General features: G+C 35.9%; 4 protein-coding genes, 3 long non-coding RNA genes and 1 other non-coding gene across 12 annotated transcripts; 5 read left to right on the top strand and 3 right to left on the bottom strand.

Annotated features, from left to right (window-relative positions):
• Positions 1 to 146: 146 nt before the first annotated feature.
• Positions 147 to 2,779, bottom strand: LOC140797793 (photosynthetic NDH subunit of subcomplex B 3, chloroplastic). Its single transcript, XM_073151450.1, has 7 exons — positions 2,557 to 2,779; positions 2,349 to 2,462; positions 2,225 to 2,278; positions 1,858 to 1,920; positions 1,607 to 1,669; positions 570 to 648; positions 147 to 477 (listed from the first exon to the last, which is right to left on the bottom strand). Exons 1-6 carry the CDS (start codon positions 2,716 to 2,718, stop codon positions 613 to 615), a joined length of 492 nt encoding a protein of 163 aa, XP_073007551.1. The 5' UTR covers positions 2,719 to 2,779; the 3' UTR covers positions 147 to 477; positions 570 to 612.
• A 249-nt stretch (positions 2,780 to 3,028) lies between these two features.
• TRNAD-GUC (transfer RNA aspartic acid (anticodon GUC)) lies at positions 3,029 to 3,100 on the bottom strand. The gene has a single exon. It is a non-coding gene; the product is annotated as a tRNA-Asp (tRNA).
• A 178-nt stretch (positions 3,101 to 3,278) lies between these two features.
• LOC140797221 (uncharacterized) lies at positions 3,279 to 4,050 on the top strand. The gene is made up of 2 exons (XR_012110596.1): positions 3,279 to 3,631; positions 3,769 to 4,050. It is a non-coding gene; the product is annotated as an uncharacterized lncRNA (long non-coding RNA).
• Positions 4,051 to 5,206: 1,156 nt separating this feature from the next.
• On the top strand, positions 5,207 to 5,759 carry LOC140797220 (uncharacterized). Its single transcript, XR_012110595.1, has 2 exons — positions 5,207 to 5,345; positions 5,430 to 5,759. It is a non-coding gene; the product is annotated as an uncharacterized lncRNA (long non-coding RNA).
• Positions 5,760 to 6,534: 775 nt separating this feature from the next.
• LOC140798043 (uncharacterized) lies at positions 6,535 to 7,089 on the bottom strand. Its single transcript, XR_012110769.1, has 2 exons — positions 6,713 to 7,089; positions 6,535 to 6,602 (listed from the first exon to the last, which is right to left on the bottom strand). It is a non-coding gene; the product is annotated as an uncharacterized lncRNA (long non-coding RNA).
• Positions 7,090 to 9,302: 2,213 nt separating this feature from the next.
• LOC140797829 (uncharacterized) lies at positions 9,303 to 11,207 on the top strand. The gene is made up of 2 exons (XM_073151505.1): positions 9,303 to 9,592; positions 10,478 to 11,207. Exons 1-2 carry the CDS (start codon positions 9,431 to 9,433, stop codon positions 11,060 to 11,062), a joined length of 747 nt encoding a protein of 248 aa, XP_073007606.1. The 5' UTR covers positions 9,303 to 9,430; the 3' UTR covers positions 11,063 to 11,207.
• A 767-nt stretch (positions 11,208 to 11,974) lies between these two features.
• On the top strand, positions 11,975 to 15,155 carry LOC140797241 (B3 domain-containing protein Os11g0197600-like). The gene is made up of 6 exons (XM_073150533.1): positions 11,975 to 12,280; positions 12,506 to 13,043; positions 13,220 to 13,345; positions 13,455 to 13,601; positions 13,727 to 13,890; positions 14,794 to 15,155. Exons 1-6 carry the CDS (start codon positions 12,218 to 12,220, stop codon positions 15,079 to 15,081), a joined length of 1,326 nt encoding a protein of 441 aa, XP_073006634.1. The 5' UTR covers positions 11,975 to 12,217; the 3' UTR covers positions 15,082 to 15,155.
• A 472-nt stretch (positions 15,156 to 15,627) lies between these two features.
• On the top strand, positions 15,628 to 20,737 carry LOC140797494 (CDP-diacylglycerol--serine O-phosphatidyltransferase 2-like). 5 transcript variants are annotated; one of them, XM_073150959.1, is made up of 13 exons: positions 15,628 to 15,767; positions 16,284 to 16,480; positions 16,885 to 16,950; positions 17,178 to 17,237; positions 17,573 to 17,663; positions 18,187 to 18,241; positions 18,356 to 18,435; positions 18,509 to 18,625; positions 18,730 to 18,814; positions 19,197 to 19,288; positions 19,727 to 19,980; positions 20,167 to 20,255; positions 20,373 to 20,737. In XM_073150959.1, exons 2-13 carry the CDS (start codon positions 16,317 to 16,319, stop codon positions 20,498 to 20,500), a joined length of 1,281 nt encoding a protein of 426 aa, XP_073007060.1. In that variant the 5' UTR covers positions 15,628 to 15,767; positions 16,284 to 16,316; the 3' UTR covers positions 20,501 to 20,737. The 5 variants fall into 5 exon arrangements, with proteins under 5 accessions (XP_073007060.1, XP_073007061.1, XP_073007062.1 ...); XM_073150960.1 differs by having other exon boundaries at positions 15,645 to 15,772; XM_073150961.1 differs by having other exon boundaries at positions 15,752 to 15,862.
• Positions 20,738 to 20,900: the final 163 nt, after the last annotated feature.

The raw sequence follows: 20,900 nt of genomic DNA, 5'->3' as shown, positions 1-20,900 counted from the left end.
CCGATGCGATCTAATAACATAGCACAACCCAATTAAACGTTCGAGAGCCAAACTATCAAACCATCAAAATATTTTTTCTATAATAATTATATAAGATTGAAATCGACTCTATAATCTCCTCCTTGCTCGTAGAAGGGTTACCAACCTTTGATAGTTCTCACTATCCATAATTACGAATATATGAATAAAAGAATATCAGTACATTAGTCTATAATAATTCTAAGCAAATGGACACAAAATTAAAAAAATTAAAAAAAGGTCTGAGCTGTTGCATTCCTTAAACAAACTCAAATTTGCAAATCATGCCAAGCATATTACAAGTGGATGAAAAATATCTTGCATGTACTACATCATTCATATACTCTTCTATCTTCTTTTCCTTCTGTGAGGTCCAAGAAGCAGACTGACTAATGGCGTCATGTACTTCTTTTCCGTTCGTTTAAATCAATGTAAAAATTCGAACAAACTGGTAACTCTCTGCTGACAAGGTAACACACCAGAAAGATAAATCATGAGGGCATGGCAGCTGCAATTCAAATACATTCAAGAAAAAAGTAAAAGATTTGAACCTAGCGAGTTTTCGGGATCTAGTAGGATCTGAAAATATGCAGATCATTTTTTCCACTGGGGTAACCGTCGGACAACAACCTGGGATGGAAAGATTTGATTGTAATAAGAATGTGATTTTGTTGACAGTAATATGAACTGCTTAGAGAACAAAAGAAGGCTTACATATAGGCTTATACTTGAATACTTGCAAACATACAACCATATGTGTATCTATAAAGGAAGAGGCTTTAACACATAACTGGTTCATATTTATGCAACTGACTATGGCTAAAAGGCTAAAAAATATCATTTGCCTGAGAAATTATGCACCTTAAGAATATAGCTTATCTTTCTGTGCCAAAAAATGTGGAGGTTTCAGAAATATTACACTACTTTGAGTTGAATACTTCAAATCAACAAGAAGAAAAGCCATAAACTGAGACTCCACAAATTGAAAAAAAGAAAAGAAAACAACCAGGAAAAAAGGGTTTTCTTCTTCCTTTGTTTGTTCTAAATGCATATATTAACCCTTAATTAAATGTCGAATTTTCTAGCTCCAGATAGTCAGTACTTTGAAGATAAAACATAGTAGCCTACAACTCCCAGCCTACCTTTAACAATAGCTTACAAGTTTAGTATGTAAAAGGATATTAAGAAATTACTCGCTAGTAAATAATATGAGGCGCAAATGAATAACTTATGCCTAATATACAGATGATTTATCTTTATCATAGATACCAATGGGAATATCATTTACTCTACTAGCTTATGAAAAAGGACAAGCCTCAAATTATGGCACTAGAAGGCTGACTAGAAAAAAAAAATTCAAGAGGCCTAGTAGATAATTCTGTATTAACGGCCTAGTAGATAATTCTGTATTAACAAGTAAATATACCTACGGCATACTTTTGCCTTCTATTTATTCCAGTGATGGAAATATTATTAACTAACATCCTTATAAAGTTCAAAAGCCAAATCATCAATTGTAGCAGTTGGAGTTCTTAATAAGCCATTTCAAATTCTACAAGTAAAATATGAAAGCAGGTGGACAGCATACCTTGCCAGCATTTTCTTTATTTCCTACGATAGTTTGACAAGCTAGTCTCCAAGACTCAGGTTTCTATAATTTGACAAAGAAAGGAGAAAAGTTAAGTTGGCACAATGGCATCTAATACTTTGTGTCAAAGATTACGCGGCTGATGTGCACAGATAACAAGAGAAAATTTCCACAATCTACAAAAGAAATTAATAAACTCAGTATTTGGAGAACACAACGTTCCGAAGTGAGTGGATAGTAAATTAACATGCCTTCTTCAAATAGCGATTCTCAGTGTTTGTTCTTTCATTCAAGAGATCCTTGCCATCAATAATCTGCAGAAATTGCAATACTATTTTCAAATTCATCTTTAATGACCATCAGAAAAACCACTTCTTGCAAGAGAGGAATTGCCAATATTAATTGTGATGTATCAAAATGCATTTCAGATTGCATTAAATAGAGTCAGAGACACGCAAAATTAAAATTGTAAGATATATGTATTGCTAATTCTATTTTATTCTCTTGAAGATTTGACGCATGAGATACTCAAAGATCAATCTATCAGATCAAACAATGATTTTGACGCTTATACCACTATATGTCAGACACCACTATCAAGTAGAAAAGAAAACAGACCTCGACAATGCAAGTGCCACAGCTTCCGCCACCGCCGCAGTTCATCACTTTCCCCTAAAAATCCCAAATTATTTACTAATTCCCCAAAATAAATGGAATAAAACGAATAAAGATCTATTCCTACATATGCCGCGTAGAGCTCAATTTTGCTGTCCAGCATAATATTCCTGAGAAGCTTCTCTCCACTAATTGCAGAGGCTTTATCCACCGGATACGATCCATCGTCTCCCGCTTTCGGCTACATATCGATCAATTTACAAGATAAGGCCGATCAATTTGACGATAAATTTAGAACAACGACGAAAAAGAAGGGGGGAATTTTAGAGCGTTACACCGAGGAATTCGAGCTCGACTTGGGGCATAGAAGTATCCGACGAGGGATTCAGCGAGCAAGAACTAGGGGTCGAGCGCTTGGGTTTCGGATTCCGAGAGGAAGGGCAGGGGATCCGAAGAGACTGGAAGGATAGAGAGAAGACCGAGCTCGTGGCCGCCATTTCTCCTGGATAATTTTGAACTCCAGTTCTCGCTATTCGCGGAACTTATTTCTATCGGGGCAAGCTTATGCTGTCTCGCAGGGTAGGGTTAAGACTAGACGAGTTTCGCGCCATCCACCGCAGAAGTTGTGGGGCCCGGTGACATGAGCGGTCCACGTTTGCGGTGCCTTGTGCGGTTAGTCTATCGCCGCGTGCCTTTTCTTAATGGGACACTAGATGGTGCAAACGGGGCGGGTTTGATGCTTGCTTTGTCAAAATCCAATCCGTATTTTGCCAATATAATAAAACGGTAGTTTAAAAAAGTAAATAACGCCGTTGCCGGGGATCGAACCCGGGTCACCCGCGTGACAGGCGGGAATACTCACCACTATACTACAACGACTTGGTTATTATGTTCCGTTTTTCTATTTTGAGACAAAATAAGTAACCCCAAAAAATAAACTTTTTACGACAAAATAACTATTCTAATACCAAGCTGGTTTTCTATAGAAAACCAGGGGTGGCACAAAGCGGTTTTGTAAGACCGGTAAAAGTTTAACCCCCCTCTATTTATCAACAGTAGGGTGAGAATAATGGGGAGAAAGGGGAGTTTGGGAGAGAAGAAGGCAATTGTGGTGAAGGAAGACAGTAAGTAGAAGCTATGGGTATGGGGTTGGGTTGGAGAGCTCCCAAATCTTCTTTATCGTTTGAGCTTGGAGTGCTTTCCAATTCCTCCCATACCAATGGTTTCTATTTGCTCCTTCCTTTCCCTCGATGCTTCACACTTAGATCCGTCAAAGCACTGAGAGGTGGTATGATCGAGAGAGGAAGTTGAGGATTTCTACAAGCTACCAAGATGGGAGCACTTGGAAAATCCTTTGATCGGATTTTATCAAATATTTCCAGCCTCTCTTTTTATTTATTTACCTCGAAGGTAAGGCTTTTATCTTCTTCTTCTTCTGATTTATTTTCTGACGCTTCTAGTGAAGTACCTCTGAAAAATCTTCTATTCGGGAAAAATAAAAGAGAGAGAAATTAATTAATTATCTATCTCTGGTCGGAGAGGGGCAGCTGCGATCGACGGTGAGGAAGTAGCGTCTCCGGACACCGACGAGACGGTCAGGCCGAGGGAGACCTTCGGCGGAGTGGAGGGAGTCCGATTCAAATGGAGTTGGGAGGATTGGAAGAAGAATGGGAACAGTGTGACCTACTTCTATCTGTGAATCAATTGCAATCAAAATCCCCTTTTCTTTAACACTAAACAAGGAGAAGGGCTGGTCAAAAGCCAGATCACCATTGTTTTGTTACAAGAGCTTAAAATGTTATGATAAAGAATATCTCTCACCAAGTTAATTCCAAATGTAAATAATCAATTATTACAATCTTTCTCATAGAAAAAGAAATAATTAATATTTATTTACATTAAATTAATAAGAAAAGTTAGTAACTTTTTTTTTTATAAAACTTTTCATCAATTAAACACACCCATTATTACTACTGTACAAGAGCAGTGGAGAATGGGAACTTACTCTTTAATTTTCTACAGAGTGGTAATTATATGCATTTCTCATACTAACTAAATGCAACACCTAATGCTTGAATAATGAAGAGCAAATTATGAGCTGATTAGTTTGATTCATTAAGCTGCATCATAACTTTTTCGTAGATTTTTTTTATTAAAAAATTCGATTACGATTATCTGTGAGGAGTGTGTTTGAGCTCATTAACAGTGGTGATCATTTATAATGTTAGGGTTTGATAATTCATTAACAGTGTTGTTGGTTTTACATTACTTGTAAGTGTAAGGGGTTATTGATTCAAAATTAAATACCCGGGATTAAAGTAATTTTAATATTAAATATATTTTATTTTTATGTACTTATGCATAAAATTATTTTACCTCGTCATATAATTTTTTTTACCAAACAAATCATCCCATTTAGGTATTTTAGTAATTTATTATTTTCTAATATCTAATATAAAACAGATATTTTGATAATTTAGGTGAACTTTATTAATTTGGATAGAAACTATAACTATGCCAGTTTTGTTATAAGTAAAAAGACTGATCAATTTAATAAAAAAAATATATACGATTAAAATAATTTTAATCATAAGTATAAGAGAATAAGATATATTTACACTTTTGATGTGTAGTTATTTTATCCATTTACAGTGATGACTATTAGACAAAGATAAACACTAAGACATTGTGTCTGTAGAGTGTGTGTGGATATAATAACATCACTCTTAACCTATATTCCAAACTACCATTCTCTCAAACAAAATTGGCATTTGATCGAACGGTCTCCTTTGCAATAGACCACCCTAAATTCCCCTTTGTCAGTCAAGTCCTCGTCCTTTACGGCATGTCTCAGACCATTCTGCAACACAACGACTCAACTGTACTGCCTATTCCTCAAACAATAATTGCCCAATTAGTCATGATTTTGTCAAAATAAATGAACAGTAGACACAAAAATAAGCAGCAAATCTTATATATATATATATATATGTATATATTTGAGGAGCAGAGCAATGCGCCTTTGAAACATTGGAGATGAACACAGTGAAGCTTTCTTCCATCTTCCTATTGCTTTTAATGGTGTTGATTACTATTACGGAAACAGAGGTTGTCACCAACCATGGTAAGTACTCCGCACTCAAATATCTCTCCTTTTCATGTTTTGATACATTTGATAGGTTATAGTTTTAATTTGTATCTTTTATAGGTTTGAAGAATTGGACTAGAAGATTACTGCGTGGGTGCCCTAAGACTATGCCGCCTGCACCATTGCCAAATATAAGTCCCATACCTCAAATTGCTCCTGCCATGGTGAAAGGCGGCTGAATTGAAGAGAAGAAGATGAGATTATTAATGGTGACTATGTCTGTTTAGACATCTAAATATATATGAGAAGTAGTACTATATCCTGTGAAACCTGGTCGGGTTGCTTGTCTTTAAAATAAATTTCTGCTTGTCAGAATGATCTGTTTACTTACTTTATTATCGTTTTCTTTCACCTATCAGCTTTTGAATCAGATTGCTATTCTCTTTGTTATTTTATGTGAGAAATAGAGATTAAAGTATTATCATCGTGATTAACTAACTAATGTAACTCCAAAAGGGCCCAATAACTTTTATGCATTTTTGTCTTGTACTTATCTTTGGACAGTTTTACTTTTAATTAGAAAAAGGGATAGTACTCCTTATTCCTTATTCTGTCGGCTATTAATTGAAAGTTTATTTATCACTCCTCGAAAGCCTTGACTTATCACTCCTCGAAAGCCCTGACAAAAGCTAACCTTCTAAATTCAAAAACATTAAAAGTTTTATTAAGCTTTAACTAATATATTGAATTGTATAGTTTAAATTTTAAACTGTGTGTATCGTTTAAACTATTATTACAAATTAAATATCGTTAAGACAATGCTCTAAAATATTATGCATTAACCCAAATCACTACTGACCAATAAATAATTTTCTCTGGTTCCATAATACTTACCAACTCTACTAAAATTGGTAAAAAAATTGAGTCGAAATATTATGTAAAATGTAAAATATAAAATATTTAATTTTAATAAATTATCCTAAGAGAATATTTTTAAAATTGCTATAATTTCTTATTTTCTAAATAAAGAGACTAGCTTTCCTGACCAACTCTCTTGAGAAATAAAGCTACAAGGAGTCCAAACTAAGTGTTTCAGAAAATTCAATGTAACATACATGCTTAAAGCCTAATCACATTCACATACATCAACCCCTTAGTCAAATTAAAAAGAAAAAAAAAATCCACACAAATATTCACAAGGACAGGGACATGTCATCCAATACTATTCCAGGATCAACTTGGGTCACCCTTATGGTGCACTACACATTAAGAAATGACAGAGATACACCGAACCTGCAGGTAGTCCAAATCCATCAAGCTTGATAGTTGATGTTGAAGGCTTTTTAGAAAGACAAATTACATCAGAAACGTCAAAAACGAAAGGAAAAGAAGAACAAAAGTACTTTGGCATTACGTAGAACTCGATCGGACCATGAAGCCTCAATTCCTCAAGGTGCATGCATGCCTGCAACTCAATCAACCATGTTGCTCTACTTTGGAGTACCGGGGAGTAGTGGAAACGAGAGAGAAGAGCTCAAGACCAACACCTGGGTCTCCAAGCTTTGGCTGGGAGCTGGGCTTGGCTTCCATGGAAGAGCGGAGTCGAGTGTTGAGGAGTTGGAGAAGAAGGCAAAGATATATAAGTAGGAGGAAGAAGGGAGGAAGAGAAAGATAGAGAGAGAGTTTGGACTCTAGTGTGTGTATTTTTAAGGGATTCTGAGTGGGGTGAGGATTGAGGAATAGGCACTCACTCGGATTCAGAGCTCCTTGGGGTAGGAGTCGTTACACGTACGTATGTGAACAATTGTTATCTTATTCTATATCTCTACTTTTTAAGTGCATGCCCCGGCAAACTTTAGTTGAAGGGGACTGTAGCATTGTTAATTATCGATGATGCCCATTTGCCATCTCAAAAAGACCTCCTGAATAATTCAGAATATTTATCGAATAATGCTACAGTCCCTACCCTGAGGTTTTATTAATCTGAAGAAGAGGAGTTCATCTTATTATGGTAGGAATATATATATATAAAGTACACTGGACATCTAAGAGAGAAAGAGAGTTTTCTTTTACATTAAATTAACAAGGCTTTTGGCACAAGCAGCGTCGCAGAGGTCCCTCGCAGTCTCCACCACCGAAGCCTTCGCTGATGCAGACCTGCGCGCAGTTGGTATCCGAGAAGCACGGCCCCTTAAACCCTGCGCTCCTCACTCTGCACACCCTTCTCCTTCGCCCTGCAACTCCTACCTTCATCTCCTCTGCAATCCATATCCAATATATATATATACATATATAACACCCTTTTTTTCATTTATTTAATTAAAAAGGATCTCTTTTAGACATTAAATGAGCAAAATGCAATATCTAATAATAAATAAATAAATAAATAAATAAATAGCTGAGATTTCCGATCTTAATTTAATTTTCTCTAATAAATATAAAAAATGAATGATTTTAATAATAATAAAAAAGAGGACAGAGTTTTTTTTTTTTGTGTGTGCAAATAACCGCCTGTAATTCAACGTCAATACAAAAATCCACCTCTGTTTATAAAAAAAAATAATCTACACATCGATATCTCGCTATTTGGATATATTTATAAATAACCACCTCTACCTAAATATAACGACGGAGATGGCTTTTTACAAAAATGCCCATAAAAGAAGGGAATTCTCATGCAAATTGCAAATATCTAAAACGTAGGTCGTTATTTGCAACAAAAAAAAAATCCCATTAAAATGCCGTACCATTCGATGAGCTAATCTTCCGGGTAACGAGCAAGATGAGCAGCAACATAAGGATGGCGCAAACGCTTGCCTTCTTCATCTCTGTGACTTAAAAAAAGATTAGATGAACTCAATTGGACCTACATGCAAATAGACAAGGAACGTGCCTTTATATAGAGACACGAGGAAGTGGATGCTGAGGTGAGGTGGGCGTGCGGACGTGGCAGGAGAAACGAGTGCCATGTAGATAGGATTTGGTACGCGTGGATTGCTGCATGCCACGGTAGAGTGCCAAGTGCTAACTGAGCAAGACTACCAACTGCCAGGCCAGCTTAGATCTTGTACTTTGGCATGCATGGATTAAGTTTAGCAAATTAAGGTTAAGTTAAACGACGAAGTTCCTTTCAGATGTTGATATCCACTAACCTCTCCAGATTTTTATATAATTGCCACTTAAAACTTCTAAACTATCATAATAGCAACTACATTCTTTAAAATATTATTATCGCCATAGAAACACTTTTTTAAAGATTTTTTTTATATATTTTTAAATTTTTTTTTTTTTTTTTGCTTTAAGAATGGTTCAAAAGCTATTTGCGTCTATTAATTTTAACAATGATATATTAAAAATATTCTATAAATATTGCGTTAAAAACTAGTCATTCTAAAAGAATGAAAAAATTTACATGGAAATTGTAATGTTTTACATCATATGACAATTGTAATATTTTATGAAAAATATTGAAAATTATATTAAAAAAACCTTCTAACTATTAAATTTTAGAAAATTTTATAATTTACACCTTATATTTTACTATTGTTATATTATTATCAATACCTTATATAAACTCATACCAGAGAGGGGAACAGGGTAAAGTTGCAAGGGGAATCAATCTTAAAGTCAAAATAGGGCGATTTAGATATTTTCAAATGAAAAAAATATTATTTATTCTCTCAGTAACAATAAGTTAAATTTAACTCTTATATATTTTCGAGGCAGTAAAAAGCAAAACAGCCTAAGGACCTAGCACAAATTATATTATCTCTCTATATATTTTAAAATTATTATTAAATTTATTAGATATATAATTAATAAATAAATTATTCATGCATAATCCGTGATGTTTTAGGGGTTAAATCGACCCGTTGAAAGTTGGGTCCCAATTCACGAGCCAATTTAAGACCACAAATGGGGTTTAAAAGAAGAAAAAGAAATGGAATCCACTAAACCAATATATCTTTGTCACCTCTCCGCTTCCTTCACTTTGTCCTCTTCCTAGATTCCCATATCTACTCGCTTGCTTACTTTAATGCACCATCTCTCAATTAACAAGCTACTCCTCTAAAGGAAGCAAACAAAGATCGAGAAGCAACCACAGACAAGGCAAAGTAGGGATGGAGGAGAACCATTTGGATCTGGTGGTAGTTCCTCTCTCTCTCCTGGTGGTGGCCACCTACCATTCTTGGCTTCTCTTCACCATTATCCGCAACCCCAAGAGCACCGTCATCGGCCTCAATGCTCTTGCAAGGAAACGATGGGTCGCCACCATGATGGCTGTGAGCTCTCCATCCTCTGATCACCTACATATATCTTTTTATATACAGTCTCCAATTCCTAATCCATCTATCTATCTATCCTCTTTTTCATAGGAAACTTTAATTGATTAAGAGATTTGAGAATGCTATAGTTGGGTGGTTCTAGATTTTGGGCATGACTAGTTAACTGTGATGGGAAAGGAATCGAGGCCTAGAAGATGCCTATCTTTATCTTATCAGAGAGAAACTATTATCGGTGCCTTTGTCCCTTTATCAAGTAGTTGTTATTAGTGGGTCCCTGCTCCTTACATTGGTAAGAGGAACTTACATTTGGACATCATGTTACTCAAATTTGCAAAAATGTCAATGGCTTTTCTTTTTTAAAAGAAGATTAGCCTATTTATCTTATATATATATATATATATATATATATATATTCATAAGAGCTAATTTATATTAAAAAGGAACTAATAATGTATATTAGATGCAAATGCATTCCTTCTATTGAAATGAAACAAAGTAAGGCCAAACTTTAATTAGTTTACTCTTCCAAGTATAATTTTTTTTTTTCACGTGAGAGTTCGTTAACTTCTTAGTTAAGGTAGGTAGAATTTTGCACGAGTGATTAGGCCTTATAATACATGATATTTGAACTCAAAATCTTTAGAAAACAAGCTTTAATATTGTGTTAGATAATCATATGCTAAAAGATTAACCTAATGCCAAAGAAGGATATCGAAAGAAACTTCGAAGTTTTTTAACTGAGTCGTTGTAAATTCATATATATATATATATAGTGGATATTAGTAGAGGTACAAATAGTGATTAATTTTTAAGCTAAATAGTTAGATACAAAGCTATCAATATATATATGCCATTTAACTGGATTACTGTATAATTAAGTAGGACCCTATAAAGAACGGAGTGCTGGCAGTGCAGACTCTCCGCAACAACATAATGGCGTCCACCGTCCTCGCCACCACCGCCATCACCCTCGCCTCCCTGATCGGCGTCTTCGTCGGCGCCACCTCCGCCTCCGCCTCTGCCTCCTCCCCGTTCTCGTCTTCCTCCTCGCTCGTCTACGGCAACAAGACCACCATCGTCGCCTCCGTGAAGTTCTTCGCCATCTCCCTCTGCTTCATCCTCGCCTTCGTCTGCAACGTCCAGTCCATCCGCCACTACGCCCATGTCAGCTTCCTACTCTGCATCCCGGCGTCCGCCGCCGTCTCCACGTCCTACGTGGCGAGGAGCTTGAACCGCGGGAGCTTCTTCTGGTCGCTTGGTTTGAGGGCCTTCTACTTGTCCTTCACTCTCTTCTTGTGGATCTTCGGGCCCATCCCGATGTTGGTGTTTAGCTTTGTCATGTGTTGCCTTTTGTACCTCCTGGATACTACCTCGGAGCACACGAGAGGGCTTCATGATTCTTGTCATACAGATGATCCTGATACTACTACTACTACTACTACTACTACTGTTAAGGAGGATGTTTGATGTATTAGGTAGCAAGGTTTGATGATGAGCTTCTTCTTTTTTTTTTTAATTTTTTTTTATGGATGATTTAAAGAGAATAACAAAAGGTGAGAGAGTTGTGTGGGATGTAAGACTAACAAATTAATTTAACCGATAATTACATCTAGACTCTCTTATTTATTTAATTATATAAAATCTCTCGTATACTTATTCTGTTAATTATCTGCTTGATTCATATTTGAGAAAACACTGATAAAAATAAGTCGACGATAAGATGATCATTTGAGGTTTCTCCTTACTACTGGAGATATTAGATTGTTAACATGTTAAAGCGTCACAAAAAATATATAGAGGGTACGTCAACATAGGCTGTATTTATAATTTATTTGCATTTAATTTTTTTAATTTATAATAATTGACTTTAATATGCATTGTATATATAAATTATGTGTATTCCGTTATAACAAAATATATATCGACTATAGAAAATATATAAATCAGACTATAATTTAGGGATCTAAATATAATTAAACTTTAATTCAATGAAATTAAAAAATAATGAAGATTTGGGTTCAAGGAGACTATACAATAGATTCATATTTGACCTATTTAGTGTTTATATTTCGAGCCTCTTTCTATTTCGACGGATTGTATTAAATAAGAACCTTGTCTCTCTAAAAAGAGAGTTCTCGTTACCTTTCTAAAGGGACTCCTTTCTTAGAGGATTTATTTGCAAACTATCGAGTTATCTTGCAAATTATTACATGATATGGTGTTATTGGAAATCAAATTTTAATTCCAAACAAGATCTCCAAGTACAAATAGTGAATTGATAGAGTATGCACTTATAAATTTATTAAACTTTTTAGGGTGTGAAACGAAAATATTTGTCTTTCCAAGTGATGAAAACCGTATCAATTTATCGCTGGAAATGAATAACAACTTAGCCAGAATTCCACCTTATTAGGTATTTATTAGATTTCAGATAGATTCTGATAAAATCCCATCTTTTATTCCTCTTCCGCTCAGCATTATTCCAGGAAAAGTCCCAGAAGGGGGAAAATTAATGCAGGGGAGAGAGAAAGCTGCCGATTCCTATTCCATAGAGGGGAAACGGGGCAGAAACCCTACATAGGGGTTGCAGTAGAGGCGCAGAGGAGACGCCACTCTTCTCCAATGGCGAGATCAAGCCCCCGTTTCTTTAAAGTCTTCCTCCCCCATCTCTCGTCAGAGCACTTGGTACGTTTCCTCTGTGTTTTTGTAGGAAATCTTGTTCTTTTGATCATTAGTTGTCTCGTGGGTCGATCAAAGATGGGAATATTGATGTATATGTTTAACTCTAAATTGCAAATGTGTGACATGGGTGTTGTAGCGGATGACTTTTTCTTCCTTGATTTTGAGGAAATATGACATTTTGATGGATAGGCTAGCTCTAGTAACAATGTGGTGCATGGGTTGTTGCAGAAAATTCCGCCGGCGTTTCAAGAACACCTTAGGAGTAAACCCTCAGGAGCGGTTTACTTGAAAGGCCCCAGTGGGAATATGTGGCATGTGGTGTTAGTTGAGAATTCCAAGGGTCTTTTTTTCGAGAGTGGTTGGAAGGAGTTTGTTTCTGATCATTCCCTGGAGGCTGGGGACTTCTTGGTTCTCCAGTATGATGGGCGCTCACATTTCTCTGTCTTGGTGTTTGATGCAACTGCGTGTGAGAAGGAGGCGGCTTTCGTTGCTGTGCCACGCCAAGGGGACATCGCGCGCCCTGTTCACAAGACGGAGAAGGAAGAGGAAGGAGAAACCGTCATCGAAGGCAGTTCAAAGGCTCTGGTTCTACCCTCAAATGAGAGTGTCGGAGTCAAGTCAAAGAGGAGGAGGGAAATGGATGATTGCATCGCGGTAGATGTCCCACCATTGAAGAAGAAATGTAGCCCTTCAGAGAGAGCTGAAACAAAAGGGTCTGACCTAGGCTTGTATAATGCAAAGAGCAGAACTTCTCTTGGTAAAAGAGGTCAGAACTTGATACATTGTCTAAAATTTGTATGTCTTTTATTGCTACCATTTCACTAGGTCTGTACAACATCATTGATTGTAATTAGATGTTTGTAGCTTGTAGAACTTTAGCTATTGTCATAAAACTGAGCATTGAAAACCAATTAAATAAGGTCCTGTACCTTTCTTATCCAGAAATAGATTGTAATGTTACTTCAAGAGAGAGGGTCAGCCAACTGGGTAGCCAAAACTTGTGCAAGAATCCTATGAGCTCAGGTACTATTGTGAAGAAGGCTAAGTCAAATGCCCAGAGTGGTTGTGGTGAGTTACTTTTCGTGCAAATGAAGGTTTAGTGACAAATTATATCTGCATATTTTATGGTTTGGTTGATATACATCATGGTAACATTTTAAGTCCGTCCATGTTCCAGCTACTACTCATTCTCAAGCTCCCGCACCATGCTCAATAAGTAAGAAACTAGTCACTTTCAGTAAAACAGCTGCCTCCGAAATATCTAGGAAGTACGCAGGATCTTTGAAATTGATAAAGTATAGCCATGTACGATGGCGTGGGGAAGGTCAGTTTTTCCTTTTGCATGAATGCCTATAATTGAATCTTGCAAAGTATTATCTTATGCTTACATGGCACTTTTCGCAGTAGGAGTTTATGGATTAATTTGTTCTATTACTTTTCCCTCATTAGCTGTGGCAACGATCCAAAAAATGCCTGCATTAATATCACAACGGAGACCTGTCACACAGGAGGAAATCAATAAGTCTCTGGAAAGGGCAAAGTTATTTAAATCAAGGAATCCTTTTACATTGATTGTGATGCAGGATTCCTATTGTTATAATAGCTTCTTCATGGTATATTCTCCTTCCCAGTCTTTCTACTACTTATAGCTGATTATTGTTTTACAAACTGAGAATATCTAATATGTTTATTTCTTTTAACAGATTATTGTGGAATTAGCTAACACTGCCCATGTGAAAAAAGCTGCTTCATATGTTCTCTTTATTTTATTTATGCTGAAAATTTCTACATTTTACAACTTTATATGGTGGCTGAAGTCAATAGAAATGGAAAGTAGGGAAGACTTACCCATGTTAGTAGCAAGAAGGTGAAATTTAATCCATGATAGTAATGTCATTCATGTACTTGATGCTACTGCTTTTGAGGGAGAGCCTCTAGTGCCGGATCAAATGAGATGGCGTTAGGTTGTCATCTTGTTTTTCCCTCTTAATTTCAAAAACAATGTGTATTAAGCTGAAGTATGCGGTACTTGGAAACTGTCATATATTTACGTTGCAAGATTTTTGATTATGGATTGCTTAAATTTCCAGTATGGTGCTCCTGTTTTCAAAGATGCTGTCTTTAGAAGTGTAATGGCTTTTGTCATTATAAATTTACGTTCCCTTCTTTTCTTTTTAAGGTTGTATTAATGATAACTCTACATAATATCTGGTGAAGCAGCCCACTATGAATATAACATTACCATTTATATTTTCTCTTCAAACTATTTCCAGTCCCTAGAATGATTCTTTACCCAGTACGATTTAAAGCCATAATAACCATATATTTGCTCCAGGACCGATAGAACAAAGTAATAGCCTTGACTCAATGAGCCACTAAAGAAAATTTATGATACTTTGTTGACATTCATTTCTTGGAATTTAGATTAGCACCTGTAAAAAGATGCCCTTATATGCTGCTGCATCTAAAATTTGTTGTTTGTTGACTTATTTTTCCTCCTCTTTTCATGGTTCCAGAATATTCCAGTTCATTTTGCGAGAGAGTATCTTCCCAAGATCGGTCGAAAGATGACCCTATGGGATCCACAAGGAACTTCATGGGCAGTTAGCTATGTTTCATATGGCTATCGCGGTGCTTTAAGTGGCGGTTGGGGCGCATTTTCTTTTGCCAATAATCTGGAGAAGCATGATGTCTGCGTTTTTGAGCTTATTAAAAAGAATCAAATGAAGGTTCATATCTTTAGGGTTGTGAAAGAAATTAAGCCCTTGATACGCGGCTCCACGTTGAAATATCTAACAGGTTGATTCATCTCGGCAGCAAATGTATAGACATCAATGATTCTATTATATGAATAATATGTGCTTCAATCCTTTTATCATTTTATTGTGTACATTAGATACCCTTCTTTAAACTGATGGATCTGACAAATTTATTCTTCAAGTGTGGTGTGATATTAGGTGATAGTACAGGGAATGAAATGTAATTAATCTTTATTTATTTTTTTAATTTCAATTGAAAAAGATGCTACCTGGAAACGAGGAAAGATGGAGAAGAATATAACGAACCTTGGCATCACCCGGGCCGGATATAATCGATATGTTGTATGAGACTAAATCTGGATCCGTTAAGATTTGTCGGTGTTCCTATTCGAGTTGCGTTCCAATTGGCGTTAAATTGGATAAAAATTTCAAATCTTGGAACCAAACAAAGATATAGTTTTCTCGGACCGGATAAAGATAATATGGGCATCAGATACGCAAAAGAAGAATATCCAGAGTTTATCCACACCCACCGCACCTAATCCACCACGCTCTCCCTTCGTTTATTCGGACTTTTCGGACGGACAGGATCTCCTCGTCTCGAGATCGCACGGAAACGGCGGGCTTGTCGGCTACTAGCCACGGCGGATACGAAACGAAGCCAGAAAAGAGTAACGAAAATAATGGACGATTCTTTTAAAGCAACCGCCATCATCATAGATTTCTATTGGGTTCGGTATTTTTTTCCTTTCTTCGTCCTATCTGAGCATCATTTAATCCCACTTCCACCTTTGAGTTAGTCTCAAAAAGTTGCAATCTTTGATTGGTTGGATTCTTCCCCTGCATCAAATTTCGCTTATGTTGTGTTTGTGGAATATTTTTGGAGAGTTTGTGTTCAAAAGGTTAGGATTTTGTCTAGATTGGTTGGCAGGAAACTATGACCGTATTGAATTCTTCTTTTGTTTGCTACTAGGTATTAGTCTGCAATTTGTTTTGGGCACATATGGGAAACTGATAACTACTTTTATTTGTTGATTTATTTTGTGGTTCAATTGATCCTTGTACTTGAGCAATTAGCATATGGTCTGTGTTTTAGTTGTGGAGAGTGGCGGCTTTTAATTTGAGATAGATAATCACTTGTTTATACTTTCGTTAGTACTGCATGGAGTTATATGCTATATTAGTGTGTATACTTCCTTTGCTCTGGGCCGGAATTTTCTCATGTTCATCATTGTCACTGCATTCAGAGATCAACCTGAGAGCGTTAGAGTGCTCTTTTCATGGAGGTAAATTTTCGAGGGAATGAAAACAGAGTGGCTCATACTATTCAAGGGGATAATGGTCGGAATTTATCAGATGATGTCAGTGAATTTGATCCTTGGACGGCTTGGGCTTACAAGCCCCACACAATTTCCTTGCTGTTAGTTGGTGCATGTCTGTTAATGTGAGTTGTTTGATTATTGATCTTTTTGAAATTTCAATCTTTATATTGTCACAATCAAATAATCCCATTTTCTATTTAAGCATCACAAAAAAGTCAATTCTTTGAGCATGCTCCAGAGTGTTGATGGAATTTTCCTGCAAGTAAAGATGCAACCACTTTGTCAGACTCAGCATTTAGTTATCTTTCTAGTCTTACTCTGGACAATTAAGAAGCTTGATAGGCTAACTAATGTAAATGAATCGAATTATAATAAGTAAGAGTTAATTTTTTTTTTTTGGTTAGAATTTCAGATGCCAGATGTTTGAAATTTTTTGCACATAAGAGATATATGACTGTACCTCTCATTCTTATATTCTTGTGGAAATGCTGACCCTGCAATGTGATCTTTCTGTGTGTTTTCTCAGTTGGGCCAGTGGAGCACTTGATCCAGAAAGCACTATTTCCAATGCTAATATTACATCTGTTAAGAGGTAATTTACATATGTATACATGAGGATCATCAGTCAGCCAAGCAGATAACTCTATTTTCATTTTAGCAGAAGTCTGCCGATACCATACTGGGACATAATACAATTAATTTAATTATCTTGCTTCCTTTTGTTCTTGCACCATTCAATTTATAGTTCCCGATCACCACTATCATAAGAGAAAAATAAAGAAGTGCTTACACAGTTACACCTACATATTTTCTGTTCAGGGGTGTCTGGGCAATGATTGCAGTCTTTCTCGCTTATTGCGTGCTTCAAGCCCCTTCTACGTGAGTTTTTCATTTACTTATACTCTTTTAAGAGAGTACTACATGTTTACTTTTACGATCTTTTAGAAATGGCAAATCTTAATCTGTATGTCATGTCTTTTATGTGATATTTGATTTGGAGATATTTTCATTCCATGGATGTCCTCAAGGGCTTGGCCAGATAGCACAATACATATAATGATATAAGAACCATATTCAAAAGCATTTCTTGTGCAATAGCAGAAAACATTTCTAACTGCTGCAATAATTACTTTATAATATATTTCAAAAAATAAATAGTTAAGAATTAGTCTTGCAAGTTCTTTTTATATGACAGTTGAATTGTGTTATTTTAGGATACTTATCAGACCTCATCCTGCTGTTTGGCGCTTGGTCCATGGAATGGCTGTTGTGTACCTTGTCGCCCTTACTTTTCTTCTTTTCCAGGTTCGGTTTTTCTTTCATAAAGCTTTCATTGAAAATGAACGACCCTAGGATTATTGAGGTTGTTCAAACTCCAATATTCGTTACTAAGTTAATATTCTCTTGTTTGATTATATTGTTATACTTCTCTTGTGTTCATAATCTTCTATAGAAAAAGTTGTGAATAATTATACTGTAACTCTCTCTTTTTTTTTTCCCCTTTGTGTACATATCCTCTCTAAGATTCCATTTGTTATCATTAAACATTTTTTGACATTACTGTTGTTATCCAGGTATCAGTATGCCTTTTCGTTTACCTTGATATTCCCTTTCCTTTTTTTAAAAAAATTAATGTTTCTTTTAATCTTTCAATAGATATTTTTTCTTACTGAAATTTGGACATAAAGAATTTTATTTTCTGGTTGTCTTGTTGCCAGATTATTAGTATCTTTAGACTCTAGCTTTGCAATTTGAAAGCTAAATATTCTTGCAAATTCTTGGAAATATAAGTTGCAAGATTTTTATTTCTTTCATTTTTTTATTTCAGACTCGTCTTGATGCTCGTCAGTTCATGAAGTACCTTCACCCTGATCTTGGATTTGGTAATGTTTTAGGACAAGATTTTGATCGAAACAAGAAAGAAGCACTACAGTATGAGATGTTCTTTTATTTACTGTCAATGCAGACTCTTTTGTTGATTAAGTTGCTTAATGCAGAACTACCTGAGAGATCTTATGGAGCTGATTGTCGTATTTATGTTCCAGAACATCCCAAAAGCAAGTTTGGCAATGTTTATGTATGATGTCTCAATCAAGAATTCTTGCATCAGTTATCGGATAATATAACATTCAGTATATCTGTTTCTCCAGGAAACTTTGTTTGATGAGTTTGTTGTTGCTCATATCTTGGGTTGGTGGGGAAAGGCTGTAATGATACGGAACCAACCTCTCTTATGGGTATTGTCTATTGGGTTTGAGCTAATGGAGGTCGGTATAAGCTATAAAAGCATTTAAAAAAGTTCTACCCTCTCAATTCAATCTATATGTTTCTTAATTTCCTCTCAAAGTAAGCAATGCATGATTCTGTGCAGCTCACCTTTCGCCATATGTTGCCAAACTTTAACGAATGTTGGTGGGATAGTATCATTTTGGATGTTTTGATCTGCAATTGGTTTGGTAAGATCTTCATTGTTATATTAAACTGTATTCTTTTTTTTATTCTACACCAGTTCGATGTTAAAGATATAGCAGGGTCTTGGCCACAAGAGTGAAAGACAATACTTTTTACAATTCCATCATGAGTGCTTGCTCTCTAACTTTATGATGAGGACATCGCATTTAAGATTTAGACTTCCACTATTCATATTATCTCTACGGCTTTTATTCGTTAAACATAATTCATTATGTAGCATTCTCACTGAAGATACGACATGCTACATTCTAATTGTGTTATATTTTTCCATTCTAATTGTGTTATAGTTTCCATTGAGAAGATCTTCATGAAAGTTCACTTCCAATTACCTCCATGATGATTATCTGGACTTGTTTCCTGGTGCAGGTATTTGGGCTGGAATGCGTACTGTTAGGTATTTTGATGGCAAAACATATGAATGGGTTGGTCTAAGCCGCCAACCAAATATCATTGGTAAGGTAAGCTTATGAAAGTAATTAATTACTTCATTCTCGGTAAGATCCTTGATGTTAAGATCTGGATAAAATTATGCTTCAGCTTCAACTTGTCATTTATCAAAAAATCTTGCAACAGAACAGATACATGTGTGTTTGACCTTTCATGTAATCAGTAGCTCATTTCACATTCTGTTAAATCCTTTTTGAAGAGTATATGGCTAGTTGAAGAAGCATTCTTTTCATGATTGAGATATAAAACTCTTTTTTATACATGTAAATCAAGTGTTTACAAGTGGATTGGATTATTGAATGCATCTTGCAAGGTTCAGTAGTCCTGTATGACTTATTACATACACAATTAGACTTCTGGATTACTGATAAGTTTTCTGCTTTACATCGCAAGGGTCAGTTTGAGTTAGGACTTTTTCTATAATGCTCTTTTTCCTTTTTGTCTTGAAGGTAAAGAGATCATTAGGCCAGTTTACACCGGCACATTGGGACAGGGATGAGTGGCACCCTTTCATGGGGCCATGGAGGTTCATCCAAGTGTTGAGCCTCTGCATTGCTTTCATGACTGTGGAACTTAACACTTTTTTCCTCAAATTCTGCCTTTGGATTCCTCCTAGAAATCCCTTGGTTGTGTATAGGCTGATTCTTTGGTGGCTAATAGCCATACCAACTATCCGTGAATATAATTCTTACTTGCAAGACAGGTCTCTCTCTCTCTCTCTCTCTCTCTCTCTCTCTCTCTCTCTCTCTCTCTCTCTCTCATACATACATTGTCACATATGAGCAAAGCTATTACAAACTGTTTTACTTCTTTCACTGTCCAGCATGTAAACTTGTATGATTTTATTTTCAGTGGATAACTAACACTTTCAAATTATAAATCATCTCAGCAAACCAACGAAGAAGGTGGGAGCTTTTTGTTGGCTTTCCCTAGCTATATGCATAGTAGAGCTTCTTATCTGCATTAAATTTGGGCATGGTGAGTTCTATCTTAGTCATGTTTAGCATGCATGCATATTTTTACTGCCTATTTTATCGGTAAATTATGTCCTTTATCTCTTGTAAATCAGTGGCTGACTATTGGCAACATAACCAGGTCTTTTCCCTGATCCAATGCCGACATGGCTGATGATTTTTTGGGAATCTGTTGGGATGGTCATCATACTTTTCCTGCTAGTTTGGTCGTGGAGATTTCGTCGAGAAATGTTAAAAAAGAGGCTATGATTTCATCACATCACTCTTCTATTAAGTTCTTCCACAATCTCTTTTCCAGAATACATATACATGTACACATGCAGCATCATCTTGCTTCGTGAATGTGTAGATTTTGGTCAGATTGAAATGGGGCTAGAGTATATTCCTAATTTATACTAAACTGAAGAAGCTTCATTTCAAAATTTATGTCCCTTTTTTTCTGTATATTGCTGCTTCTAGTGAGAATAGAATATACTTTTTTCTTCAGATATTGTATCATTGAAACTAGAATTTGTGTTCTTAATCAGTGAACTTGAGAAGAAAAAAATTCCAAAACAGTAAATTTGAGGTTCTCTTTCAAAGCACAATATTGTAGTTCTTGTTTGACGATTATTTGTGATACATCACCAGTATTTGAGATATTTGCTCA

This window comes from Typha latifolia, chromosome 11 (genome assembly GCF_019914945.1).
Source record: "Typha latifolia isolate L0001 chromosome 11, TyphaL0001v2, whole genome shotgun sequence".
In the NCBI taxonomy this organism is placed as follows: domain Eukaryota; kingdom Viridiplantae; phylum Streptophyta; class Magnoliopsida; order Poales; family Typhaceae; genus Typha; species Typha latifolia.
Note: the sequence above shows the minus strand (reverse complement) of the source record. Positions and strands in the feature narration are given on the sequence as shown.